General features: G+C 32.5%; 3 protein-coding genes and 1 pseudogene across 4 annotated transcripts; 3 read left to right on the top strand and 1 right to left on the bottom strand.

Moving 5' to 3' along the window:
* Positions 1 to 529: 529 nt before the first annotated feature.
* On the bottom strand, positions 530 to 6,874 carry LOC148200180 (mitochondrial import inner membrane translocase subunit TIM23-2-like; annotated as a pseudogene). The gene is made up of 5 exons (XR_015785916.1): positions 6,829 to 6,874; positions 4,227 to 4,783; positions 4,068 to 4,075; positions 2,066 to 2,156; positions 530 to 631 (listed from the first exon to the last, which is right to left on the bottom strand). The product of XR_015785916.1 is annotated as a mitochondrial import inner membrane translocase subunit TIM23-2-like (transcript).
* A 2,430-nt stretch (positions 6,875 to 9,304) lies between these two features.
* Positions 9,305 to 12,225, top strand: LOC148200179 (uncharacterized protein At3g27210-like). Its single transcript, XM_088111875.1, has 3 exons — positions 9,305 to 9,659; positions 11,221 to 11,301; positions 11,694 to 12,225. Exons 1-3 carry the CDS (start codon positions 9,497 to 9,499, stop codon positions 12,107 to 12,109), a joined length of 660 nt encoding a protein of 219 aa, XP_087968001.1. The 5' UTR covers positions 9,305 to 9,496; the 3' UTR covers positions 12,110 to 12,225.
* A 712-nt stretch (positions 12,226 to 12,937) lies between these two features.
* On the top strand, positions 12,938 to 17,674 carry LOC124823585 (WPP domain-interacting tail-anchored protein 1-like). Its single transcript, XM_088111842.1, has 4 exons — positions 12,938 to 13,792; positions 14,524 to 15,602; positions 16,443 to 16,550; positions 17,350 to 17,674. Exons 1-3 carry the CDS (start codon positions 13,267 to 13,269, stop codon positions 16,500 to 16,502), a joined length of 1,665 nt encoding a protein of 554 aa, XP_087967968.1. The 5' UTR covers positions 12,938 to 13,266; the 3' UTR covers positions 16,503 to 16,550; positions 17,350 to 17,674.
* A 5,141-nt stretch (positions 17,675 to 22,815) lies between these two features.
* On the top strand, positions 22,816 to 24,425 carry LOC148200178 (uncharacterized). Its single transcript, XM_088114727.1, has one exon. It carries the CDS (start codon positions 22,965 to 22,967, stop codon positions 24,096 to 24,098), a length of 1,134 nt encoding a protein of 377 aa, XP_087970853.1. The 5' UTR covers positions 22,816 to 22,964; the 3' UTR covers positions 24,099 to 24,425.
* The last annotated feature ends 3,220 nt before the right edge of the window (positions 24,426 to 27,645 follow it).

Genomic DNA, 27,645 nt, shown 5'->3' with positions numbered 1-27,645 from the left:
TAAGTCCTATGTGGTTATTTCTCAAAGGTGTTTTGTGCAGTCATAAAAGTGGTTTAATTCAATCTCAATGACCACATTTCTTTAGTGTTGTAAGTGGTTATCTACTATGTTTTATGTGGCTATTTCTGAAAAGTGTTTTGTACAAGAATAAAAGGGGTTTATTAAATCTGAATGACCACATTTCTTTGGTGCAGTAAATGGTTATCTACTAAGTTCTATGTGGTTATTTTTGAAAGAGGTTATGTACAACAATAAAAGTGGTTTAATTTAATATCAATCATCACATTTCTTAGGACAGATTTCATCAATATGATTGTCATCCAAACTTTTATGAATAACCAAACTTAAATTTTCATCCATAAAGCATTTTATAATCAATCGTAAAATTCATAAACATTAAACATTACAACATATTCTTCATTACAGAAACTAAACAACCTAAAATATGTACATTATGTTCAATATCTGTTCCCATACTTCAATGTATTCAACTTGGTCATGTTGTCCCACTTCATGAATTAATCAATGTCTAAAGCATCCCACATTTCTTCAATACCATACTGCGATAAGCATTATCTTCGTGTAATACCCACTGACAAACCATCTGTTGTTGCACAACTTGTAATTGTTCCTGCAATAACAATACTCTTGTTAAATATTACACTTAAAAACCTTTTATCATAAATTATATTGAAATAAACATATACATATACCTTTTACTCAGAGAGACTGAGAAGAGAGTTGATTGAAAAGTGAAAATAAAAGTGCAAGGTGTGACTTTAGAGATTGCATTCACATTATATTATGTTTACAACCAATAGTACCCACCACAAAAATGAAAGTTATTACACACTAACACGGTCTTAACCAATACAGCAGCAATATTGAATTATAATTACTACTTATTGTACAATATTATCCAAATATGTATTTATATGGTCATTGTCCGTACTTCTCCTAAAACAATTCAATAGAAGAATAATTACTACTTATTGGCCTAATTAATATCATGCTCGATAATCAACTTAATCATTTTTTTTAGATGCTCATAACCAGTATAAGAACTAACCACATACAAATGACCAAATAACCACTTACTGCACCTGTAAAAGTTATTCATGAAATTCAATATTATCCAAATATGTATTTATATGGTCACTGTCTGTACTTCTCCTAAAACAATTCAATAGAAGAATAATTACTACTTATTGGGCTAATTAATATCATGCTCGATAATCAACTTAATCATTTTTTTTAGATGCTCATAACCAGTATAAGAACTAACCACATACGAATGACCAAATAACCACTTACTGCACCGTTAATTTTGAATTTTTATTTTAAATGACCATTCTGGAAACAATTACTTCACAGTTAACATTACAAACCATTATGCTATCTCATGAAATTAAAATGGGTATAAAGTTAAATAATTCAATCGGAAGAAGAAGTCAAATTCAAGTAAGATGACAAATATAAATCCAAACATTAAATAACTTCAACAACCTCCTGGGCAACACAAAAATATATTCTTTTGCAAATAAAACTTGTAATCACTCACCTATTTAATAGAACTTCAGTGGTTGTGGACAGATATGGAGTATGCATTTTAAGTTTTACAGGACAATGATCATAGTTTTATCAAGCTAAAACATGTAACATTAAAATTTGTCAGTCATCCATCCAACATACCCAACCAGCAACATTTCAAATACATTTTAATTCAATTCTTAAATGCATACCCAATTAACTATAACTACAAAACAACCGTCCATAACCCAATAAAATATTGATTCACTCAAACCGAAAACCAAAACAGGTTCATACATATATATACATGCTCTGCACCCACACCATACAATTATATATTAAAGAAGATTTATCAAATTAATACAATAAAATATGTCTGCAGCATTTTAATTCAAACAATAGAGAATTCCTGCAACATTTTTAACCCAAACAGCAAATAATTTTTCTGCAGTAACATTACTCTTGTCAAATATTCCAATTATAAATCTCTTATCATAAATTATATTAAATAAAGATATACATAAATAATACAAACCGTTGTGTAATCAGACATTTCATTCCCATCAAATTTAGGTATGTCGTCCCATAACTCCATATATTTAATCACCAACATACCACAATCATACCTACACATTAAAGAAATATTAGAAACATCACTTATATCACACAACCCAATAATATTTTAAACATATAAAAATTGCATCTATAAAATTAGTAAATCAATTAATATTTTAAACAATAATATCACTTTGACTATTTTAGCATAACATTTAAAGTTTGTCACTAATTCTATTATACACTAATCAACATAAAACATCACAATTATACCATATAACTTTGTAAAACCATACTAGCATAGCGTATAATATCATCATGATCCATTCTCACATGATAACCTTTAATTTCTAGCAATCCATCATCTAAGATTAACAACAAGAATTGTTTATTTGCTCAAATGAACTCAGTTTTCGAACAGCCAATCTCATATATATAAATCACCTATTTAAACCACCACATCTATTAACATCACATTTCATGCACGTTAATCCAACAACCATGGTCAATGCTAAACTTATGTACATGTGATTTTACAGCAATTACAATGAGTTTTTTATGCACGTTTCTTAACCAAAACAGGAAGAAATTTTTTTTCTATAGCACTTTTATACTAAAAAAGCAAGGATTTTACGATAGTAACAACAACCAAAACAACAACAAACAACAATGTTTTATACAGGATTTTTAACCCAATAGAAAGACTTTTATGGTGTAAAAACAGCAAGGAATTTACAGCATTTATAATAGTTAATAGACAGACTTTTTGGCAGCAAATAACAAAGTTTTTATGGAGGTTTTACAGCAAAGGTTTCTGCAAAATTGTAGTATAAAACAACAACAATTTTCTGCAGCATTTTTACGTCAAAACAACACCATTTTCTGCAGAATTTTATTCTAAAACAAAAACCATTTTTCTGCAGAATTTTATTTTAATATAGCAAACAACACAGTGTTTTACATAGATTAATTTGTTAAATTTTTTTTTCAAACCTTAAATCCCCAAGTACTGATTGCAGGTTTGATATCCCTCTGCAAAATTGGTGGCTTTGATATCCCTATGCAAAATTATAGGTTGAACTCCATACTGCAAATAGGCCAACCCCTTTGCCACATCCAAGATTATGCTTTTCCTCTTAGGCCATCTCCATGATGCCTTTGCTTTACTTTCATCTAAAAAGTCTGAACATAGATAGCTTTGCCACAAGCTTTTCATAAAATTCCCCTCCTACCGTAGGTTTATTTAGGAATCCATTTTATCAAAAACCCAAGCAACACCATTGATTTTCTCAACAAAAACACATTTATAAATTATAACCACAATACTTTCTTGACTCTCAAAACTGCTCCTTTTGTGCACATATATTCAAACATAAAAGAGTAAACATCATCACTAATTACAAGCCATAATCAACTTTACTAATATACCTTCAAAGTACAAGGCTGCAATGAGAGATGAGGAAGGTAAGAAACAATGAAACATGCAAAATATATCATCAAAGATACCAAAATTCATCAAAAATCTGATGAGGCACAAACAACCTTTTCCGAATAAGGTAATAATAGTAAATTAAAGTCTAACTTATCTCATAAAATTGGTTTGAAAAATAAAATATACTTTTAATCTATGTAAGAATTCCATCGCATCCCTCACAGATGAAACTATATATTTATGCAGTACATAAGTTTAACAAAATTTACTATAATGAACTCTGATATGATATCTTAGTCACACAAAAAACCACATTCAAAATGAGATTTTTCGGTCCAAAATGTTTCCAGCAAACCAATGAAACACAAGATGAGGTTTGGTATTCACTCAAAATCATATCCAGCAAAGCCCATCACATAAAAAGAGGCAAAAGAATCACAATTTTTTTAGTGGCATCAGAAACTATATTCATCACAAGGTGACTCAATAAATTACACACTAGAATCCGCAGTGATAGTAAAAGTGAAAAAACATGGCATGATAGCAATACTCTGCAACCTGCAAAAGATGCTCAGTCACTACCATCAACACTACCGTATTTGACATAACTATTACAATCATTTTCTAACACTGTAATCTATGTTATTTCTTTATCCCTCAAAGTTTGATATAATTAAAAGATATTAGAGGTTCTGTTTCGCACTCTAACCGGGTGGTGATCTTTCTTTAATATAGGCACCTATTGTTTCAACGCTTGCTTCCCCGTCACGGCCACTCCCACCACAGCGCCGCCCACCACTCCAGCTACCGCCGCTGATCTCACCCCTATCGCCGCCCGGTACAGTGCGCTGGTGCAGAGCCCCGCTGGAACGCTATTTCATACGTCGTCCGCGTCTCTTGCCGCCTCGATTCTGCTCTCGATTTCGGCGTAGAGTAACCCTAGTATCCCGACCCGGTTTCCCCAGACCCGACCCGAGTGTCCCGCCGCGTTCAGGACGCAGTTGATTTGGAGCTTCATTGTGTCCCCGGACTCGAAGGCCTTGACGCCCTCAACGAGTCCTGAGCCCGCACCGCCAACGGCTCCGGCCAGGTAGCCGCATCCGGTGTAGAAGGTGAGGTTCTCGCCCCATGAGCGGCGCTTGCGGCGGGCCTCTTCAACGAAGAGGAACTCCGACGAGGTTGGGAGGAGGTAAAGGTTTCAAATTGGAGCATCGAGATCCTTATAGGGATCGTAAGCTCGGGTGGGGAGAGAGGGTTTTGCAGAAGCTAGGTTTTACAAATACGTTCTCAAACCATAAAAAGTAATACTTTTTTCATTCACAGCCGAAACAAGAACGAAACCTTCTCCCCTTTTTACCCTCAATCAGAATGTAATTTTTTATTAAAATATATTAAGTCGGCCGTGTCATATGAGTGTAACTGCCACGTAGGCGTGTCACCGTATTACTACTCTTAATGTTTTTATCTCTTTTTATTTTTTTGAAAATTTTATTTCTTTCTTTCATTACTATTTTTTATTTAATATGTATTTATTTGATTTATCTTTGTCTTATTTTATTATTTTTATTTTACTTAACTAACCTTTTTTATGTAGATTCTATAAGAATTAATTTGTTAAAAATCAATTTCGCCTTCATTGGGAGATGACTTTGGGGTCACTTAATCCTTACTAATCTTTTGACTACTATCTTAACAGTACTAAAATTGCTATAATTTAATAATATTAATTTGATTGCTTCAATGAAAACATTATCAACGATTGCAGGATCCATTGTTTGTTGAGATTTTGATGGTTGTTGATGTAGATTGGAGTCTACAAAGGAATCGATCAAGTAGCGATCTAACCCTTTTAGCATTCTAACATCTACATTTCTTCATGATTTGCTCTCATTCCCTATGATGTTGAGTTAAATGGAAAAGTGTAGTTGTTGGGATTTCATCAACATTGTATTTAGGAGATCATGGTACACTTAAATTCTCAATTGGATTCTTTTTAGGGTTTCACAAATTTTTTTCCCATCCATTACACATTCTTAAGATTTAGGGTTTATACTTGGATTATTCTTTTCGCTTTCTTTTCTCTCTTTGATTTTAAATAATGAGTGTGTCATTATTGAAGGGACTAATCAAGACAGAGGATGAGTGGTGGTGAAGGAAAAAGATGTAGCCTTTATGTCGAATGGAGGCTTAGAGACATCGATTTGAGAAGCAGAAAGGCTCTTAGACGTCATTACTAGTAGTTGCACCATTGCTGAGGAGGTGAATGATGGTAATGTGCTAACAATGAGGTTGACCAGATTTAGTTTTGCCATGTTTGCTTTGGCCCCGTTGAGGTGGGGGTTGACAATGCCAAAGTAAGTAGATTAAACATCACATGCAAGGGTAAACTATTGAAAAAAATTTGTAACTTAAGAGAAAATAGTTATAAACATAAATTTTAATTAATAAGTCTCAAAAATTTAGTTTCATTCAAAATCCAACATACAATAGCCTTATAGGCCACATATGCATCAATGATATTCAAAAAGCGAAATATTAACTGACGATTTCTGGAAGACATGTCTTACGTATGTTTTACTAAAGGCTAACATTGTTTCAATACCTAAGAATTATAATTACAAATGAATATAAGAGAAAGGATTAGGATAAGTTCATTACAACTTAAGTTGCACATCTACACATGTCACTATGTGTAAGAACTACCTGTTCTCTCATATTATGATAGACTTCTCCTTAAGATAGAAACGGCCAAAGCACGGAGATGAAGTTATGGTGGTAGAAAAGACACGGAAGCTATAGAAATGGTGGTGGTTTCTCTCGATTTTTGAAGGTTTAAGTTGTGGAATGGAAATTGCTTAAGGTGCTCTTAGAAAGGTTGAACCAACTCTAGAGAAGAGTGGCTAGAGGAATCTTATGGGATGCTCTAGTCATGACTTAGAGACAAGTTAAGAATGACTCAATTTTGGCAACATTTCATTACTATCTCAAAAGTCGATTTACAAGGGGGGAGACACCTCTATTTATAGATGAAGGTATCTCCAAAGTATACCAAAACCCTAAAATGTTATCTTGCACCAAACCCAAAAATCCTATCTTGGTGAAGGAGATCTTGACATGTGGCAATCTAACTTTTATAAAAAACTCCCCATTCTCAATGTATCATGTAGAAAACCATTTTAGTAAAAGTTTCTCCACTTGGAAAATGACACACGACCACTTTCTTTGTAAAAAAACTTTCCACTAAGATCTTTTCATATAGAAAACCACTTTAGAAAAAGTTCCTTACTAGGAAAATGACACATGACCACTACCTTTGTAAGAAAACTCTTGATTAAGAGTTTGCCATGTGGTCACCATGTCTCATGTGGGACACCCTCCACTCAAACTAGGACTACAAAACTAATCACCCAAGATTATCTTAAGTTTTCCTTACAACTTAAGCAAGATTATTCATAAACCCTACACTACTTGACTCTTAATACAAGGCCTAAAAAGAAATCCTACACTACTTGACCTTTAATACAAGGTCTAAATATTCCTAATCTACTACATGTATTCCATGATAGCCTAAGAGAAAGAATTTTGCTTCACCTTACATAGATGACTCTAACTTTTCTTGAATGTGATTTGGCCATGGTTAAAGGGTATGCCATCAACTTCTTACCACTTGATATCTAGTCTATATGACTTGGACCATTAGTGAAACAATGAGATATCTATTATAACTAAGGAGTCAATACTTAATACTTAAATAAAACAATAATTCAAAATATATAGATAATCTTCTAAATAAAACAAAAATTCAAAATATATAGATAATCTTCTCTCATGTATAATTTTTAATATTATGCAAAATATATGCTTTTGTAATATTTTATAAACAATTACAAATATGTAAAATATTGACAAATATATAGATATAAAGTTATGTTATTATTAATGTTTTCTCAAGGAAAATTTTATTATAAAAAAATTATATCAAATAATAATAATTTTTATAATAATCGCGGCGTTACATTTATATTTAAAACAATTTCTAAACATTTATTATATGATAAAATGAACTATTTTTATCAAGTGACTTCACAGAGAATATTTAAAAAACATATAAGAATGACTTAATGGTAAAAGTGAAAAGAAGATGCGAGGATTCAATTCCTCTACTAACAACTTAAAGATATAACGTTGATTTAGAGTCCTTAGTTTTGTAAAATAATTTAATGTAAATGATTACGTTGAAATGATGTTATCATCGTTTGTCAGGTGTAAAAATCAAGATATTTTTTTACTTTGAAACTCACACTATAAAAATAAGCATTTTTATTATAAATAATTATTTATTGTTTAAATAATTCTTTAGTATAAGTAATTTTTTAATTTAAAAAATAGTTACTTAACCAATAAAATTAGAAAAATAGTTTATGAATCAGAATCCAGAACATAATCTTCAAATAAGTTTTCGACAAATATTTTGTATGAATAATTATCTGACAAAATTTTTCTATTATCCCTCCACCTTTCATAATAGAAAGTTTTCTTAGGTAAAGGCCTTAAATATTTGTTTAATTCTTCAATTTGACATGCTTTTTTTTCTTTAGTGTTTTAATTTTATTTTTTTACAAAAATTAATCACAAAAAGGCAATATTGATATTTTGTGGTCCACCTATTGGTATTATTGCTGTGTGACAAACAGATGACATGCCAACATTTATGAGTTGTGGATTAAATGTGCATTCCCTCAGTTACTATAAACCAATTTCTATAGAATAAAGAAAAAAATATTATTTTCCCATTCTCATTAAACAAAATTAGAGCGTTAATTAATCTTTAATCCTTCAAAGTTCGCATAAAACAAAATTACGCGTAACTCAGACGGGAATATATTATGCTGGCATTACGTATATATAATGTGATTCAACCGAAATGATGAACTTTCTATAGAAGAGAGAGAATGGGAAATTTTTATGATAAGTTATGGACACTAATTCTGCATGATCAACGCGTGTGAAAAAAATAATGTAACAAATACTCGTTTTTAACGCTGAAATTCTGGGTCATTTGGTCAACGTGTTTCTATGGATGCCCCAAGAAAGGTTTGTTCATTCAAACCTATAGCTGCCTCTATTTGACAAATTTGTATTTTAATCACTCTATCCAATAAAATTATATTTAAATAGGAAATATTTACCAACTAATATTTACTAAGACAATTTGATTCATTATTATTTTTATTGAATCTCTTATTCTAGTTAGTTGCATAAAGTATGCTAACATCATCCTAATTAATTACATGACTTAACTTGAAATACAATTATTTATTTTATAATTAATCTTTATAAACACATTTCTATAAATTTAATAATATTTCTTTCTATTTAAAAATTTGTACTTTGTTTTGTCATCATAAGAAAATATACCAGAGGCATTTCCACTAGTTACTCTTAATTTTGTTTTTATACTCTTAACGGTTTATCGTATTCATAACTCCTGATACGATGAATGTGGAAAAAATATTAAAACTATTTAGTAAAAGGAAAAGAAACTGCTAATCTTAATAAGGTAAAAACCTAAAAGGTTGTCAGTCAGAGAGATAAAATCAATTGTTGTAATAAGAGAGTCATCTTTCTGCAACTCCAACAAACCATTGATTTTCCCATGGGACCCATCTCTCAAAATCCACATCCTCGTTACATTATGCACATCCCTTACCATAACATAACACTCTTGGTAGGATCACATAATACAACAAAATGTTGTTCACATAACTTCACTTTCAAGGCCAATCCTCTTTAACTTCCATTTTTCTCACAAACACAACTTTTCCCTGCCCTTTAAGTATAACACCAAAAACCCACACATATTCACACGCTTTACACATACTTCTTCCCTTTCTATCTCTCAAGCAAGTGCAGAGCATTAACTCTGGTTTTCTGTCACCCAGTGACCGTGATGATCATAAAGTTTTTGTCTTTTCAGTGATGGGTTCGTGTTCTTCGGTCCCCAGAAAGGCTAACGCAGACATGAAGCTCAAACTCTCGTTGGGTTCCAAATCTCAGAGGCTTGTCATTCCTCCATCACCCATTAAGGGACAGCCCCAAAATGGGGATTTTAAGTGGTCAACGACCAACTTCACGGACCATGGTAAGCTCTTTTTTTTTTTTTTTTTTTTCTGCAGATGTTGTGTTCATTGGTTGTTTTTCTCTGTTTTTGTGTCCAAAATTTTAAATCCGTTATTCTTGATGTTGTGGGGGGATTGCTCGTAAAGGTGACACAATTGTGGCTACAGTGATTTTAAAAACCTTGATGTTGTGGTCAAAATTGCAGAGGAAGATTTTCTTAACTTTCTCGTGACTTCTGTTGCTATTAATGTGTGAATGTTCCTGGCTATTTCGTTGAATGTGTGATCCTAAGATTATTAATCACTTAGTATATGTTTGAAAAAAAGTTTCTATTTTCTTCTTTTAAATTTTTTTTGGCAAAGTTATATGATCTTTTTCAGTGTTGATGCTTGATTTTATTGAAGCACGGTTCTCTTTTATTCTTCTGCCCTTTCGTTTCTGGTGATCTGTTTTGCATCTTTGTTTGTGATTTTGGTCCAATTGATTTATAAATTTAATTTAATATCTGTTGTACTTAGTTATGATTTGGTCATGATACCCAAGTGGAAAATTATTGGATCCTCTTTAGTCGGTTGCATTCTCCAATTGGAGGAAGACACGTGTTATAAATGGCCCCATCCATCTGTCATGTCTCTCACTGGTTTCATGATTTGTATTGTGCATATATGAATATGACTGGAGAGTTCCAATTAAAAAAGTATGAAGATTTTTTTTTTCATGTTCCAGAAATACTGTATATTCAATGTGTATACGTTATTGTTTATGTCTTACAATGAATATAGAAAAATGCTGATTTATTTGATGAGCCGTTCTTACACCATAATCTAATTGGGATAAATCATCATTGTTTTCTTGTTTGTTTTGATTGAGACATCCTTGGATAGTATTCATTCTTCTCCTTCAATGTCTATACTGCACGAGAAATGTGATCAATATTTTTGCTGTACATGAATTTTGTGATAGTTTACCTATTGAACATGATTTCTCCTTTTGCTAAACAATACTTTATCTTGCCAGATTCAATCTGGGCTTAGGATTAAGCTTACATTACAAACATCATTTGAAAACAAGAACAGTATATTTGTAAACAGGTTTTAGAATTTCATGCACCATGCTTATTCCAGGGAAACTGCTGGTTGAATTTATCACATCTTGATATTTTATTTGATGCTTCTTGTTGATTTAATTTCATACATTGATACTTTTAACTGTACCGGCTATTGTTTCATGGTGATGCTTATTACAAGTGAGAGTGGTCACTGTCTTTGAATCTTCCAGACTTTTGGTAACAGTAACTCTAATTTTCTTACAGTAAAAAAGAGATGAAGACTAAAAGTATTGGGTGTCCAAGAATTGTTAATCTGTCTTTTCTGATAAACTTTACACTCTGCTGCTTGTGTTGATCTGGATCTATGTGCGTGATTGTTCTTGACATGTTGCTCTAAAATGATTGGTTCAAGTGCTTGCTTGTACAGGAATCAATGAGGTGTTTGGGAGTATGAGTTTGTTTCATTTGTTAAAATACTTTCTCATAGGTTTCATATCTATGTTTGCAATTCACAAGCCATTATTTTCCTGAACAGGCAGCAAAGAGGAAGCATTTTTTGATTCCAAGCCCTGGTTAGACTCAGACTGTGAAGATGATTTCTATAGTGTCAATGGTGGTAAGGATATCCTGTAACTCTCTTTCTTTTGGTGTCCTTTTCTGGCTGAATTAGTTTACTTGGTCATTTTCTGTGTATACACTTGTGAAAACAATTTCATATCTAACTGTTATATGTAATGTGTTCAATAACTCCTTTAAAAGTCATACATGGTTGATAAAACTGAATCAAAATTAATGTCATCATAATATATGCTGGTGAACAGCACACTGTCATGATTTATAGCATGACATTTAGCTTGTCATGGACAGTTTATGGAGGAAGAACTCATTGGTCATGACAAATTTTGGATATGTTGTTTTACCATTTTTTTTTGTAACTTTTCTTTTCACTTGATTTTCATTACTCTCTCCAACCACCTTCAGCTCTATAGTCTATTTCATTTTATGCAGACTTCACACCATCTAGAGGGACAACACCAGTTCACCACACTTTTGGGACCCCTTCTAGGAGTAGAATTCCTGGTTCTATTTCTGTTGCTGAAACATCCCCAGAGAAGAAAAAGAAACTGTTGGAACTGTTTCGTGAAAGTGTGAAAGATGAGAAAGTTGATGATTGCCATGGACACAAAGCAGTGAAACCAACCACACAACATGTTATGGCAAAATCTGCAAATTGCACTCCTTTTATCTCAGGGGCTAACTCTACTTGTAGTAGTGAAAGAACCACGAGTGAGGATCGTGCTTCCATTAGAGAGAAACCAGTTAAGTCTTCGCCATGGTGCATTCCGAGCTTATCCTCATGCAGAAGCTTTAGGGAGAGAAGTAGGAAGACAAGTCCTGCAATAGAAGTAAATGCAAAACATTGAGTTTCCCTGCAATCTGATGAACCAAACTTTCTCTTATGTGTTTAATTTATACTCACTATGTTGATGTAAAACAATTGTACACCAATATTCAATAAAATTTTGTCATCTTATCTTCATTTTTTGTTCCTTAATGTATGATATATGATAAATTTTTACTGTATGTTTGTACTGAAAGTGCTTGGAAGTTGAGCTCTTCTTTGATATCCCAGAAGTCACTATGAGAAAAATTAGGTTGAGTAACAAATATGTGTCATTAAAATCTATAAATATGTTACTATTAATATGGCAATAACTAAATTGTCACTACTAGTTTTGTCGTTATTTATATTTGTGAAAATATCTTTTAATATCCCTAAAATTAAACTATATTATGTAATTGTCACTAATAATTTTTTATAATAATGACAAAAGCACATCATCACTAAAATTAAACTATATTGTGACAAAACTAGTTGTAGAGTTTATCGATTAGGGATGGGAAGGAGGAGAGAATGCGAGAGAGGTTGCAGAGGTTAGGGTCGAAGGAGGACGTGGGACTTGGCTTCAAGGTAGAGGAAAGATTGGTGTTCGTGTGAAGGGTTTTGGAAGCTTATTTGACGCTTTCAATTTTGTCTATATCATAATTCTTTAATTTAAATAAAATTTCTACTTAATATGACCAAATTAAAAAAGTTGTAAAAATGAAGACTCAACAAAGATTATTATACAAAAACGAGATCAAGCCAGGTTTAAACCAAAACTTTATGCTAACTCAATGTAAATAAAAATTAAACTAATTAAATAACCCTACTGTCGAAAAAAAATAGCTGTAACCAGAAAAAGAAAGTGGTAACAGTTAACGCAAAAACGCTGCGTTGCAGTTGGGGCGCGGAGCAAGTGTAACTGCCAGTGTAACTTGCAAATTAGCGATCCGATCAACTGTATCATTTAATTTCTTATTCTCTCTGGAATTTTGTAATTCCTGAAATTCTGATTCTTCCTTCACACACAATTGTTTTAAATCGTGAATTCTTTGTTTCAATTCTGCAATTTCCATTTTTCATTTCCTTTCCCCAAATTCAGTGAAGTCAACTTTCTGGCAGCAATTTTAAACTTTTCTTTTTCCTTTTAAGTACTTAACTTCCTTCCCACATTTTTAGAGCAAGTTGGGTGCTACAATGAGCACTGAAAGTGCTAAAAATGATGCCAGTGTTGTTCTTGAAGATGTTGTTGTTTCACTAACCAGTGGGAGTGTGATGGGAGATCTGGGTGATGTTTGCAGCAGAATGCTGACAAGGCTTGATTTGGGCGTGGCTGGTTTCGCTGAAAAAGTTTCCAACTTGACCTATTTTGTTATGTATGTGGAAATCATGGAGTGTAAATTTGACGCCTCGGTTTTGGAAAAGGAGAAGGATCACATTGGTTGCTTGGAGAAGGGTTTGCAGTTTGATCTGTTGTCCGTGCTGTTGAATTCAGAGGCGACAGAGTTGAGGGAAGTCTTCAACACCCTTCAAGAGTGGGTTGGTGAGGCTAGCGAGTGGCTGCTTTCTGACACTCATTTCGGCGAGGCTTTTGTTGTAATGCAAGATAAGTTGGTTGATTATGAACAACGATTGAATCAGTCTGAAGAGGAGTTGAATGACATCGAGATAAAGTCAGCTGATTTCCAGAGGACTTTGGCCACTTTTAAGAAGGCAGAAATTGGTATGTAGGAGATCTCATATTGTTCATTTTCTTACATATTTTTTTGCTTGGACAATATGTGATTTTGATCATGAAAGTATCACATTTTTTTTAGTTATTACAAAACTTTTTTTATGTTCAGTTCCTGTGTTTAACAAAATGATGTGGTTTTAATTCTTCACTTGGTAATAAATACGTGTAGTGTGGACTAAATCACTTGATTTTGTTTAATGTTAGGATATATACTTGTAAAATTTGAGCTTAACTAACATGCACTAAAAGATTTTACACCATCAACCAATGAAAAATTATTCTTGGTATGACTGTTAAGGTAATTGTTAAGGAAGTTCATAAATTTACCATACATGATGGTGTGGTTTGATGACAAGTCAAAATATTTTTACACTGTGAGTAGCGTATTATTTATGATTTTTCTATAAAACTTAAACTTTGTTATTATCTGAACCAAAAACATATTTATAATGTTTTGATTGAATTGTTGGAAAAAGGTAATTTTTTTATGCTTGTCCTGTTTCCTGGGCTTTCTCTTCCACCATGCTGGGTTTTTTATGATTGAGTGAGAGCAGACAATACTTCTCTTTTTGGTTACTTATATCACAAAATGATACAAAATAAAAGAGGAAGGGAGAAATAAATAACTATGGATAACATTGAACTGACAGGCTCAAACTTTCTGCTTCTTTATTGATGTAACGGAGAATTTTTTATGACAAAAGATAATTGTGATGCAGGCGAAATCATAAGAGAGGATGATAAATCTTTGAATGGAAAAACAGAGATAAAACTGCAAACAGTTGAGCAACAAAGAAGTATTCTTAGAATGCTAGAGAAGTCATGGGCAAAAGAACTGGATCTTGAGAAGGATTTACTTGATTCAAGAGAAGTTGAAGAAACTCTAAAACAAAGGATGTTCTTTACAGAACAAAAGCTTGTTAACATGGAAGAAGAAGCAAGTGATATTTGGGAAAGATGGCTTGAGGCAGACAATGCAAGTGAGGTTCTGTTGGGAATTTCAAAAGGCCTTTTAGGTAGACTCCACATTTCTCAGTTCAGTTTGAAACGTCTTAGTCATCGTGAATCTGAGCTTCGAGCTAATCTGAAAGATGCTGAAGATAAACTAACCCTTGCCAATTCTAAGGTCTTCTCTTTAAGTGACAAGGTGTCTTCACTTGAAAAGCAGCTAAAAGAATCTGATGTTATGTTACTGGATGCAAAGGCCGTTAGTGATGAATATCAGAAGCAGTACAATCTTGTGTGTTCTGAAGCAAGAGACATGAGGAGTATCATTGTTGAGCTGAAAGAAGCTGTATCTAATGCAGAAAGTAGGGCTAATAGTGCAGAAACAAAGTATAACATACTGACAGACACAAATTTAAAACTTAACGAGGAGTTGGATCTTTTGAGAGGTACATCTGTGAGAGCAGATTTGCTAGAGAGGCAATTGAAAGAATCTACTGTACGATTGCAGAATACGGTAGCATCTGCTAAAGCTAGTCAGGAGAAACAAAGTAAGTTGCATTCCACAATTAGAGATAAGGAAAACGTGATAAAGGATCTTAAGTCAAAGGTTTTGAAAGCTGAGGCTAGGGCTGACAGTGCAGAGGAAAACTGTATCATATTGTCCGAATCCAATGCTGAGTTGAATGAGGAACTCAGCTTTCTGCGGAATAGATTGGAAAGCGTGGAGGAATCCCTTCACCGGGAGGAAGAAATGAAAATGGAAACTGCAAAGGGCATTGGAAAGCAGGCCAAAGTATTCAAAAAATTGATTACACAACTGGCTGTTGAGAGAGAGCGTCTTAAGCTGCAGGTATCTAAAAATGGAGAAATTTTATTTTTAAATGAATCATTAATCTTACATACCATGCCCTTTACCTTTACTCAACCTATTTCTGTAAGATTTCACAAAATCTCATTTATATGTATATGTACACAGACACATATATAAATGAATACTATAAACAGATTGATGCCTAGGTATAGGATGGTTACATCAATGTTGCGGGGAACATGCATGTTTTACCTTTCCTTTGGTATGAACTTGACTTCTTCCATATTCAAGTGTTCACGTGTGTGTAAGCATGGTTTGTGTTGAAAATTATACACTAACCGAATATATGACCAAATTATAATATATATATATATATATATATATATATATATATATATATATATTAGCAAATTTCATGCTATAAATTTGTTTAGTAAGGTAGAATTAGGCATAAAATCTATTTGTAAGTGTAGTTATGTTGGAGATCTTTAGTTAGAAATATAGTCAAATTATAGTATATTATTAATTATAAACCTTATTTTTACAAGTTAATTTTGTAAGATTATGTAAAATCATTATCTAAGCATTTTTTTCCTTTAAAATTTTCATTTGCTGTTTAAGAGTTTTTTGTATAAACTGTGATGCAACATGCATCTGGGTTCTTCCAATTTATGTTTAATTTAGACGTAAGCCATTTGGATTGAAAATTCACACTAAGAATAATGAGCTGTAATGTTAACACACCAAGTTGATGCAGTGAACACGTAAAAATATCAATGATCTTGATAGATGAGGTAGAAAAAGATCAACAGACAATAAGATTTTGATATGCTGAAACATAAGACATCTTCCTGCTGAAATATTGTGTTTTATCTACAGATATCATCCCTAGTAAGTGAGAACAAAATTTTGGTAGTGAAGTTAAAGCAGAAAAGTTGAGGATCCTTCTTAAGAAGCAAGCCAGTGAGACTTCAGCCACTGGCTGAGGTTGGTACTTTGAATTTTCTTCATTTTCCTATTTATTGATTTGTTAGACATGCAAATTTATGATAAATCACAAACGTGTATAATAAGTTTGTTAACGTCATACAAAACTGATTATGTAAAAGCTTTTATACCGTGTATAACCATTAAACTACTAATATTATGTCTAATGAAAGACTGAATACAACATTATCATGTATATTTTTTTGAAGAAGCAAAAGCAAATAATTTATTAATATATACTTACAAACACAAAGTGTATTAAATTGTGCCACCAATGCATTAGTCTTACATGACATACTGGGAAGATCTTCTCAGCCTTATCACTATTAGTATACTAGATTGATTTCTCGAGCAATAACACTATCTTATACTAGTGGAAACCCATACACAACAACACCTTTGTGTTCATGATTATGTAAGATAATAGAAAATAATTATCATCATAACATATAAGTAGTTGTCAAAATATTAAAGGTAAAATGTGTACACCAAAAAACAGTTATTGGAATTAGTTATATTTAGTATAGAAATAGAAATAAGTTATGTAAACCTAATTTCCAAAACAATAAAGATAAGATTGTACAACAAAATGTGTATATCAAATGCAGTTATCAGAATTGGTATCCTCTTTATCTACTTAGTATAGATGACTAAAAGATTTAATGCTAGAATCAAGACAATAATAATCTTAAGGAAACAGAGAAGTAAAAGGATGCATTGATGAAAATTCTTATTAATATCCCAAAATACCAAAAGAAAATCGTATTATTTACCTACTTTTTAATTCTTCTTTTACCAGAGTGCAGGAGTCACAGGACTTCAGAAACAAATCTATAGCTGCTATAATGGAGTCAAATCCACTGATTCAGTGCCAAAAGTTAGGAGTGTGAGGAGAACTGATGCAGGAATTCTTGATTTTTCATGTTAATTCTTGTTTTACTGGTTCCTCTTCATGAAGTTGTCGTGTCTATGTATCAATAGTTAACATGAATTTTTTTAGTTTCTGTTTATTTACCTTTTTGTTGTTGTATTAATTCATAGGAGGTAACTTAGTACAAAAGCACATTGGAGTAGTCAAACTTTGTTGCAAGTGTTGAATTCAATGAAGAATAATTTTGAAAGAACTTTTACTTTTTTAAGATAAAACAACATTTAACTTACATATAAATTATTCATTTAACTTACATATAAATTAATTGGTACAAAGCTCATACTTTCTTTAAATTATTTAAATTATTAATTTAACTTACAAGAGATAGTTTAATTTTTGTTTGTAAGTGTTTAGGAAGAAATTTATAATGTTTTCTTAAGATAGATAGACGTAACAAGATTAATTAAGTTGGATCTCATCACTATTTATTTAAATGATCACGAGCAATTTATAGGGTAATTACTAATTAAGGTGTTTTTTCAAGGCATTATAACTATCGTATTCGCAGACATTATTGCTCATAAATGAATGCTACATGAGAAAAAGATGCATCATCACACTACTGAGTACCAGAACATTTGGCCCTTAGTTATACTGAGTTCATCATCACACTCATTTATTATTTCATCAAAAGATCAAGAAAGGAACTGTAATCTAATAATGGAAAGAAGTGATTATTCTCAAATTGTGATATGCAATATTGTTTGATTTATTGACTTAAGCATAAAATAAGAAGGTTTAATACCCAATTTTGTCTCCAGTTTGGTTCGGAAATCTCAATTTAGTCCCTCTATATAAAAGTAATTGTAATAGATCCTTACTTGTAATTATGTGAGTCAAATTAGTCCCTTCCGTTAAATATAGGCAAACGGAGTTAATGGACTGATGATGTGGCAGTAGTCACTGATTAGGTGTCAACACGTAATTGAGATTGTGCTTACGTGGTATTAGGGCACCTGATTTTAAAATTGGGTTTTAATTAGAAATTGGGGATAAAATGATTTGGGGTGATTTGTTGGAGATTAGGGCATTTTACTTTCTATTTTATTTCTTTTGAAATGCTAGTTAAGAAATCCATCCAAACATAACCCAAATTTTCCAAACTCCCTCGGAACATGAACTCGTACACAAGCAGCCTATGATCATCTTCACAACAGTACTCAATCAACTTCACCAGATTAGGATGCCTTAGCTGCCCTAGAAAATTCACCTCCGTCTGCACACACACAAATCACAAAATTAAATAAACAAATTAATCAAGTAAGTAAAAAAGAAGATGCAAAAGCAAAACGCATAAGCCACTCTCGATGTCCTTGTAATCCTTCCTTGTTCAGAACCTTAACCGCCACAGGAAGCGATTTGAGTCCCACTCTGACGTTCTCATCAATGTAGCCTTTGTAAACGGTGTCGAACCCTCCCTCGCCGAGGATGTAGAACAATATCACGTGAACGATATCACGTGCGTGTTGTTGCTATTGTTACCTCGCGGTGTCGAACAAGCTTCGCTCAGATCCGAAGCGCACTCACTCAGATTGTGTCTGTGACCGTGACCGTGACCGTGCTTCTTCTCGCTACCGGCATTTTGACTCCTCGCACTGGCGCCCAAGGACGCCGCATGGTGAAGCTGCTGAACTGAAGCAACCAAAATACAAACAATGTGTGTGAGCACAATCTCAAATAAAATGCCCTGATCTGCAACAAATCACTCCCAAATTATTTTATCCCCAATTTCTAATTAAAATCCAATTTTAAAATCAGGTGCCCTAACACCACGTAAGCACAATCTCAATTACGTGTTGACACCTAATCAGTGACTACTGCCACATCATCAGTCCATTAACTCCGTTTGCCTATATTTAACAGAAGGGACTAATTTGACTCACATAATTACAAGTAAGGATCCATTACAATTACTTTTATATAAAAGGACTAAATTGAGATTTCCGAACCAAACTGGGGACAAAATTGGGTATTAAACCAAATAAGAAAATGTGTTTTGAATATTATGTCAAAATCTTCCTTATAAAACGTCTTATGCCAAAAAGATGAAGACACATGCATGATAATGAAGATTTTGCATAATCAAGTGATTTAGAGCTGCAAAGATAATTCTCTAAAGGCTACATAAAAAGAGTTTAAGAGAAAGGATACACCTCCCTACACAACATTGATACCACCATTGACAACTCAACCATACACACAAATTACACTTTTCTATTTTCTCTTTTTATAGTTCTTTTTCTTGTTTTTCATGGAAGACTAAACCTTTATGGATTGTTAACTAACCCTATTTTATACTTAATTTATGATGATTATTATGCAATATACGATTTTGGACTTCACGTTAGACTTTCTACTGTTATTAGATGTTTTATTTTCCTGTTGGATGACCCATCATTGCATTAGATATTCATACTAAGTCTCTCACTCAAGTTGTGAAACAACACTTCAGTGATATATATTTACTTGAGCATTATTCTTTAAGAAGGAAGAATTGATTCTACTTCTTCTTGGTTTAGATCTAAACTATAAATTATGGCTTCAGTGTGTGAAACTCTATTCCTTAAGTAACTAAATAGAAACTTAAACAATAATATCTTGTTATAAAATTAAATATCATCACTTCAAACTTGCTCAAGTAATCTTTTCATCACTTTAGCAAACATAATTCAATGTGATTTCTAATTAAATTAACATAAATTTCTTTTTAACTAGAAATACTTTTTTTAAACATAATTGAAAGATTTCATATCAATTTAATTAAAAAAATTTAATCTTTGGCCAATCATTGAATACTCAAACATATTATCATAATATATTACACAATTTACATTTAGACAAAAATACCCATCACATCCAAGGATCATATAAATCATATACCCTTATCAATGTACAAACTCATCCTATCAACATAATTCTAATATTATAATTAGAACTTTCCAAAATTGCACAATCACATAAAATTCAACATAATGTTTAAGTAGAAATCTTTTTGTAATTTAAAAAAAAAAATTAAATATATTGAATTTGAATTATTTTCATTTTAATTTTTTTTTAAAATTGTTTGAATAAAGTACCTCAATATTTTTAATTTTAATTTTAACTTTTTTATTTAAATAAAATATTTCAATTATTACTTCACCCTTTAGATATCAACAATAAAAATTAATCATAATAGATTTTAATTGAAAAATGTTGATTGACATCAATCAAAAAATAGTATACCCTAACATTAGTTGAAAACACTTTGGCCTACATCAAATCAAATGAGAAATAGATTTGACTTAATATTGAAGGATAAATAATTGTAATAATGTCAAATAGAAAATAGTTTATGTCAAATGAAAAAACGTTGACTTAAAAATATGAAAAATAGTTTTATTGACATTGATAAATAATCTGAAATGATATTAAATGAAAAATAGTCTTGTCCATATTAGTCAAAAAATCATCATAACCTATATTTTGATTCACGTTAGTAATAAAAAAGAAACAACCTCCATTGAAATTAACTGAAAATAATATGCATTGATTTAAATTGAAACAATTGTTTAACATATGAAAAACATTATTGATGTTGTAAAACAAATCCTAACTATTGTGGGTTGAAAAATAACACTAATTTTGTAGTTAACGATTGATAAATACTCATGAAAATTTAAATCCAAAAGAAACATTCATTAATCATTATCAAATCAATTACATCTCAACCAAAGTCAAAATGATGATATATCAAGTAGGTTAAACCAAAGAGAATATGCAATCGTATGAAAAATATCACATTCTTATTTTTTTTATGAGAAATTTGAAATTATATGATTTTAATTAATAAATTTACTTTTCTAAATTTTTATGATTTCAATTTTTCTAAATAAAGTTCTATAATCAAAAAACATATTTTATTATAAAAACACTTTTTTTTTAAAAGTGAATTATCTCTAAAATTTTTTTATTTGATGTTTTACAAGGAATCACCATGAGTGTGGATTGTGAGACATGTGACGAGATCCAAACCGTGGCTTAATTGTTCATTTTGTGTGGAAAGAGCTTCCTTGTTATTGAGAGGGGCAAAATTCACCAACAAAAACTTTGACTCTTAAGTTGGTAAAAGAATTATGATCTATATATGAAAGTAATTATGAAATGAGTATACCTTGAAAAATACTAATTGTATTTATAAGATCAACATGGATTGTGGACCTATGTTCCTATTAGAATAATACTTACCTTCAAATTATAATAACAATATAATAAATAGTAACAAAATGACAAATAATAACTAACTTACCAAACAATTGAAATTTAGTTATAACATGTGAATATTACCTAAATAGGCATAGGTTGAGCTAAGGTTTCATTGGACTCCACAACACTTTATAAGGGGAGGGGTGTTTCAGGTTTTTGTCTTCCCCTTTGGGGTTTTTTGTTTGCCAATTGGATTTTTGTTTATTTTGGCTAGTTTGAAATGTACTAGAAAAGAATCCAAAGGTGGAAAAAAAATGATCAAAATTCTTGAAAGAAAACCATATATTTAAGAAAAATTAATTAGAACTTAATTATAATGCACCCAATTAAGATTTATAAATAATTAAAAATTAACATTTTAACACTAGTTAAAAGTAACTCCAACCTCTAATGTCATGTATTTTAAAAATTTATAACTCATTCAATACTAATTGAGATTATTATACAGTTAACGTTTTAAACTTTATTAGAAACAAACCAAATTATAATATTTCTACAAAAAAAAAATATTTTAAACAACTCAAAAATAAATAAAAAGACTATTTTAAACAAAAATAACTAATAATATAATCCGATATTAAACCTAATATTATATTATTTGAGATTATCTTAATCTATTATTAAACAAACACTTATATCTTACAACCAAACACAACATAATTTATATTTTATTTTTATGTCAGTAACCAAAATCATAGAGGTTGAATTTTTCTACAACACTCATCTTAATTGAGTTAATTTATCATATATATATATATATATATATATATATATATATTTTATTTTATTTTTTCTTTTTCAGTAATAATTTTCTCGTGATCATTACCTCTTATTCTTAAACAATGAATAACTGTTCTAATAAGTTATTTATCTTTGTATTAAAAAAAATTGGTCCTCGTTAATGCAAATTTACAATTAAATGAACTTTAATTCATATCTAACAATATTCATTAATTTTATCTTAAAAAAAATATTCTACATCCAGAGTAAAAAAGAATTCTACGTTTTCTCATCTTCGTACTCAGTCGTTGCTCTGTTATAACTCTAGAAAGTTTCCGTCACAAAAGAACAACAACAACGTTAAAAATCACACGCAACATACCACAAACAAGAAGCACAATTTTTTACAAACCTCAAAATCTTTGTCGTGTATTTCAAACACAACACAACACTACACAGAACAAAACGAAAGAGATTCATAGAATCGAATTGAATTCGTTTTTGTAACATATCATAACATGTCTAGTCATGATCACCATCACCAACATCTTTCTTCCAATCCCTCCGCGCACCTCTCCACTCACTCCGATTCCGATTCCGACTCAGTGAGTTGCTTCGTCACCGATCTCTTCGAGACTCGGTCACGCCTCTGTTCCTGCGACGACACTGATATTAACCCTTTCTCCGGCGCCGTCTGCGACGTCCATCGCACTGAACACGTGCTAGGGTTAGGGTTAGGGTTTGGCGTTGACATTGATTCCCAAACGCGGGATAACGATGATAATAATGGCGATAGAGTTTTCAATTTCGCGTTGGGGGATGGTTCGGGAGGGCTTAGGGTTGTAGCGTTCGGGTCGGATTCGGATGATTCGAGTGGCGGGGAGGGTGGGGTTCGTGATGAGGGTGGTGGGTTTGACGATTTCGATGTTCGGTTTTGTTGGGATAGTCTCTGTTTGGATGATCAGAGGACACTGAATGATGGTTTTGAATGGGAGGAAGTTGAGCAGAGGGTGAATGATAGGGAGGATTCGGGTTTGGTGGCTGATGAGGTTGAAGTTGAAGATGATGGAGATGGTGATTCGGTGGGGTTTACTAATGCCGACGAGGAAGAGGAAGAGGAGGAGGAGGATGGAGGTGAAGAGGCGCTGAGGTACCTTGAGTGGGAGATTCTCTTAGCGGTTAACAATTCGGAGAGGAATGTTAACAATGGTGATGGTTTGGAGCATGAGGGCGTAGCTGGTGCTGCTGATTTGCTGACAATTCGAGATGGTTATGTGTATGCGGCGGAGTATGATGTTCTATTCGGGCAGTTTCTTGAGAATGAGAGTGCCTTGAAGGGAAGTCCTCCCGCCGCGAAGAGTGTTGTGGAGAGTCTTCCATTGGTGGAGTTGTCGAAGGAGGAGCTGTTGCAGGGGAAGAACTTGGCGTGCGCCATTTGCAAGGATGAGATTTTGTTGGAGGAGAAGGTCAGGAGGTTGCCTTGCTCCCACTGTTACCATGGCGATTGCATTTTGCCATGGTTGGAAATTCGCAACACATGCCCAGTTTGTCGGTTTGAGCTGCCCACAGATGATCCGGACTATGAGCAGAGGAAGGTTCACAGGGCTGCTCATGATCTGTTGGAGCTTGCAACGGCAGGGATACAATTTTGACATGTTGTTGCTTCAGGTTATACACCCGGTCTTGTGTAAATAGCAGTTTGCTTTGTCTCACATCAAACTGATGATGAGAACAAATCTTTTGTAAGTAGTCTGTTGTGGTGATTTTGGAATAAGTTTCATACCATATTGCATGCCCTTGATATACCTGAAACGAGTGCCTATTAATACTCAGTTTATATTAAAAAGGTTAAAGTGTACCATGGGAAGGATCATGTTGTGGGTTTAGCGTTTCCTTCAAAAGAACTTATGTTATAATTTTGGAATGTCTGCTACTGTGTTCAGCATCATGATGTATATATAAAGTGTTGGTTTTCTGGATATCTACACTTTAGTTTGCCTTGTAGTGATCCTTTCTCCAAAGATTTGCTTTTCTAAGGAAAAGGATAAAAAGTTGTACTTCTATTCCGAGGTTGACTGTTATTCTAAATTTTTTGTAAGCTAACATGATTTGTATTCACAGACATATGCACATACACACACAAACACATATATATCCCTTTATTATTTTCATTTTGTGTAATGAAGGATCTTCTGGAATTTAGCCTTCTTGTTATTGTGCCTTCTTAGTTCTCTTGGATGTACATGTTAATTGGATGTCTCTGTCTGGCATGGAAAACACGCCAGGCCATGAATTTGGCTATTATGGTTTCTGCAGCAGACAGCTGTTAGTGATTATTGTCATACTTTAGTCAGTCGTAGTTGTAAATAATAGTGCCAAATAGAGGTGCTATCTCAGAGTTGTCTTCGAGCAGCCAGAGTACCCTACAGAAATTGAACAGCGTTATGGCTAAACAATGGAAAACTGTAGCTGGGGAAGATGCTCTTGGAGTGGGTCAACAAATACATTTTTGAACTGTAAAATAGCATGATTCAGTGCTGCTTTAGAGAGGAAAATTTTAGATTTTTACTTCCTCCTTGGAATAAGAACCAAAACCAAAACCCTATTCTCAGTCACTTGTGCACATTGAGATGAGAGCAACCTCTGTTTTTCGAGCAACCTCTGTTTTTCGTCTGACATAGCCACCCTCTGGCATGTTTGCCAGCATTTCAAGTGTTCTCATTTTCTGGCTAATGGTGACATTTTTCGGCCATCCCTTACCTCTGGCCATTTCTGGTGAACCTGTCACTCATTTCAACGATCTGAGTTTGTGACCCATACATCTTCTGTTTGGTCTCTGCTAGGTTATATTTTTACTCTTTAAAACGGGTCTTCCATCTCATTGATTTTTGCACTTCTAAGTTTTAGTTTATTTTGGTATTCTGATTGGTCAGAATAGGCATACCGACCATACCTAACTGCTATCCTACTATAGCAGTATTTGGTGTTGGCCACTGCCACTATTTAGAATTGACTACTATCATCATATTTATCGACGCTGAATTGTAATGTGGATCAGGCAAATCCAGAACTGGCTTAGGGAGATGACGAATAGCAAGATGACACCACTAAATAGATGCAAATTAAATAATTTATATGTTATGCATATAAATTGATAGAGTTCAAGTAGCCATTAGAAGCTTAAATAGTATATAATGTAGAAGTATACAATAGCAAGAAAACTAGATCAAAATACACGAAAGGCTTGCCTAAAGCCATGAAATGTATTCATGAAAGGCTTTAATTAACGATTCAATAAACACAATAACAACATTGATGAACTAAGAACAAGATAAGAGTATAAGAATTGTACTAAACATGATATGGACCAAATATGATATAAAATAAGTGTGATATAAGAAATTAAGAACATAAAAACAAGAAAATAGGACAAGAACATAAGAATAAGAACAAAACAAGGCAAAGTTGGAGAAGACTTAGGAGATGGAAAAACATGTCACTTGAGGTTGAATCTTCATCAAGATAATGCCATGGACAATCATCACTTGACTCCTAGGAAATCAAGATAAAACTCAAAGGAAGTGGATCACTCTCATAAGTTTCTCAAAACTCTCATTTCATATATGATCAAAGAGATTTGCAATGGGTGGTGGTGACTAATTATAGCCTATTTGGCCGATTTTATCAATGGCCAAAATTAAAGGGAAATTCAAATTTAAATATCCTAGATCTAGATCAATGACCAAGATTAATCTCATACTTTCTATGTTTGTCTCACACCTTCCATGTTTGAGTCAAACTTCTATTGTTGTTGTCCCACTTCTATTGTTGAACAAGGCATCAATTTAAGTCCAATATATCTCTTCTACAAATCTAATTAAAGTCCAAATTAAAATTTGCAAATTATGAGCCCAGGAAATAGAAAATAAAGAAATGTTTTTGTGAGCAAGAATGTTGTCTCTTGTTATACTCCTTGTCACTCTCCTTGGAGTTATTCTTATATATTCTTGCTCATTTTCTTCTTTTATATTCATGCACTCATAATAAGTGCTGTTTTTTTTTTTTTTTCAAAAAAAATAAAAAATTGAAGACTTTCATTACCAATAGTCAGACGTTGTAGTGTTATGCTTTAAGTCAATAAGCAGCAAAAGTTGAGGAACATAAATAAAAATGAAATATAGCAAGAAAGGAGATAAGGCGACATACCTTAGCACACGACACAGGAAAAAAACAAAGAATAGAGAAAAAGAAAATGGTGAAAAAGGAAAATAGAATAGAAACCTCTGAGTGACTGTAAGAAGAACAAAACCAAGTCCAAAAGATGTGAACAGACAGGAGACAAGAGAAAGAGTGGTCTGGCAATTGACTGGAAATGCTGCCGGGGTGCTATGTTCACTCACTTCACTGACATCGTGCTGGAGAACTGTGGACGAGACAGTTTGCATCTAGTAGGGGGAAGAATGGGAGAGCAGCATTTATTCAATTAATGCAATTCGGCATGAATCAATGTTTGAAAAAGTTTTGAACCCTATCTATTGAAAAGGTTGGGAATGAAAAGACTACCTCCCCAAAAGTGGATAGATAACAGTCTAGAGCAAAGATGTTCTTTTAAGTCCATTATCAATTTTAGTTGCAATAGCTGCAAATTAGCACAATTTGGGCACCGAAGCAAACACTCCACAAAGACAGGATACAACAGCTTCTCTGGAATTGCTAGATTCTTTAATGCTACACTGCTTACAGCAGTGCTATCTCGTGTGATGGAGATAGAATATTTGAATGTGGCTTTTGAATCATTCTTTTTCTTCCTGTAGTCAAGTTATTTTGCTGTTATCTCACCCTTTTTATATCTATTTTTATTTCACATATTTTATATGTTTTTGGTATGGGCAGATTATTTGATATTCTTGTATACTATTCATTTTTGCATTGAGTAATGGACATATGGATAATTGATTTTCCTTTCCTTTTATTACTATTATTTGAATTTGCATCATGATATCTTTATCATGCTGCATCTTTTGTACGTTGGACATTTTAGTGAGGTCATTAACAGTTAACATCTAAAATAATTTTTTTATTTAACCTTGATCTTGTATAGCATGTTCGATTTAGCTTAACCTTAGTGAAAAATCATGTATTTTTTGAACGATCTCTCAAGGAGCTGAACAATATTTTTTTTTTGAAAATAAACTGAAG

This window comes from Vigna umbellata, chromosome 4, assembly GCF_029865625.1.
Source record: "Vigna umbellata cultivar VRB3 chromosome 4, Vumbellata_1.0, whole genome shotgun sequence".
NCBI classification, from domain to species: Eukaryota; Viridiplantae; Streptophyta; class Magnoliopsida; order Fabales; family Fabaceae; genus Vigna; species Vigna umbellata.
Note: the sequence above shows the minus strand (reverse complement) of the source record. Positions and strands in the feature narration are given on the sequence as shown.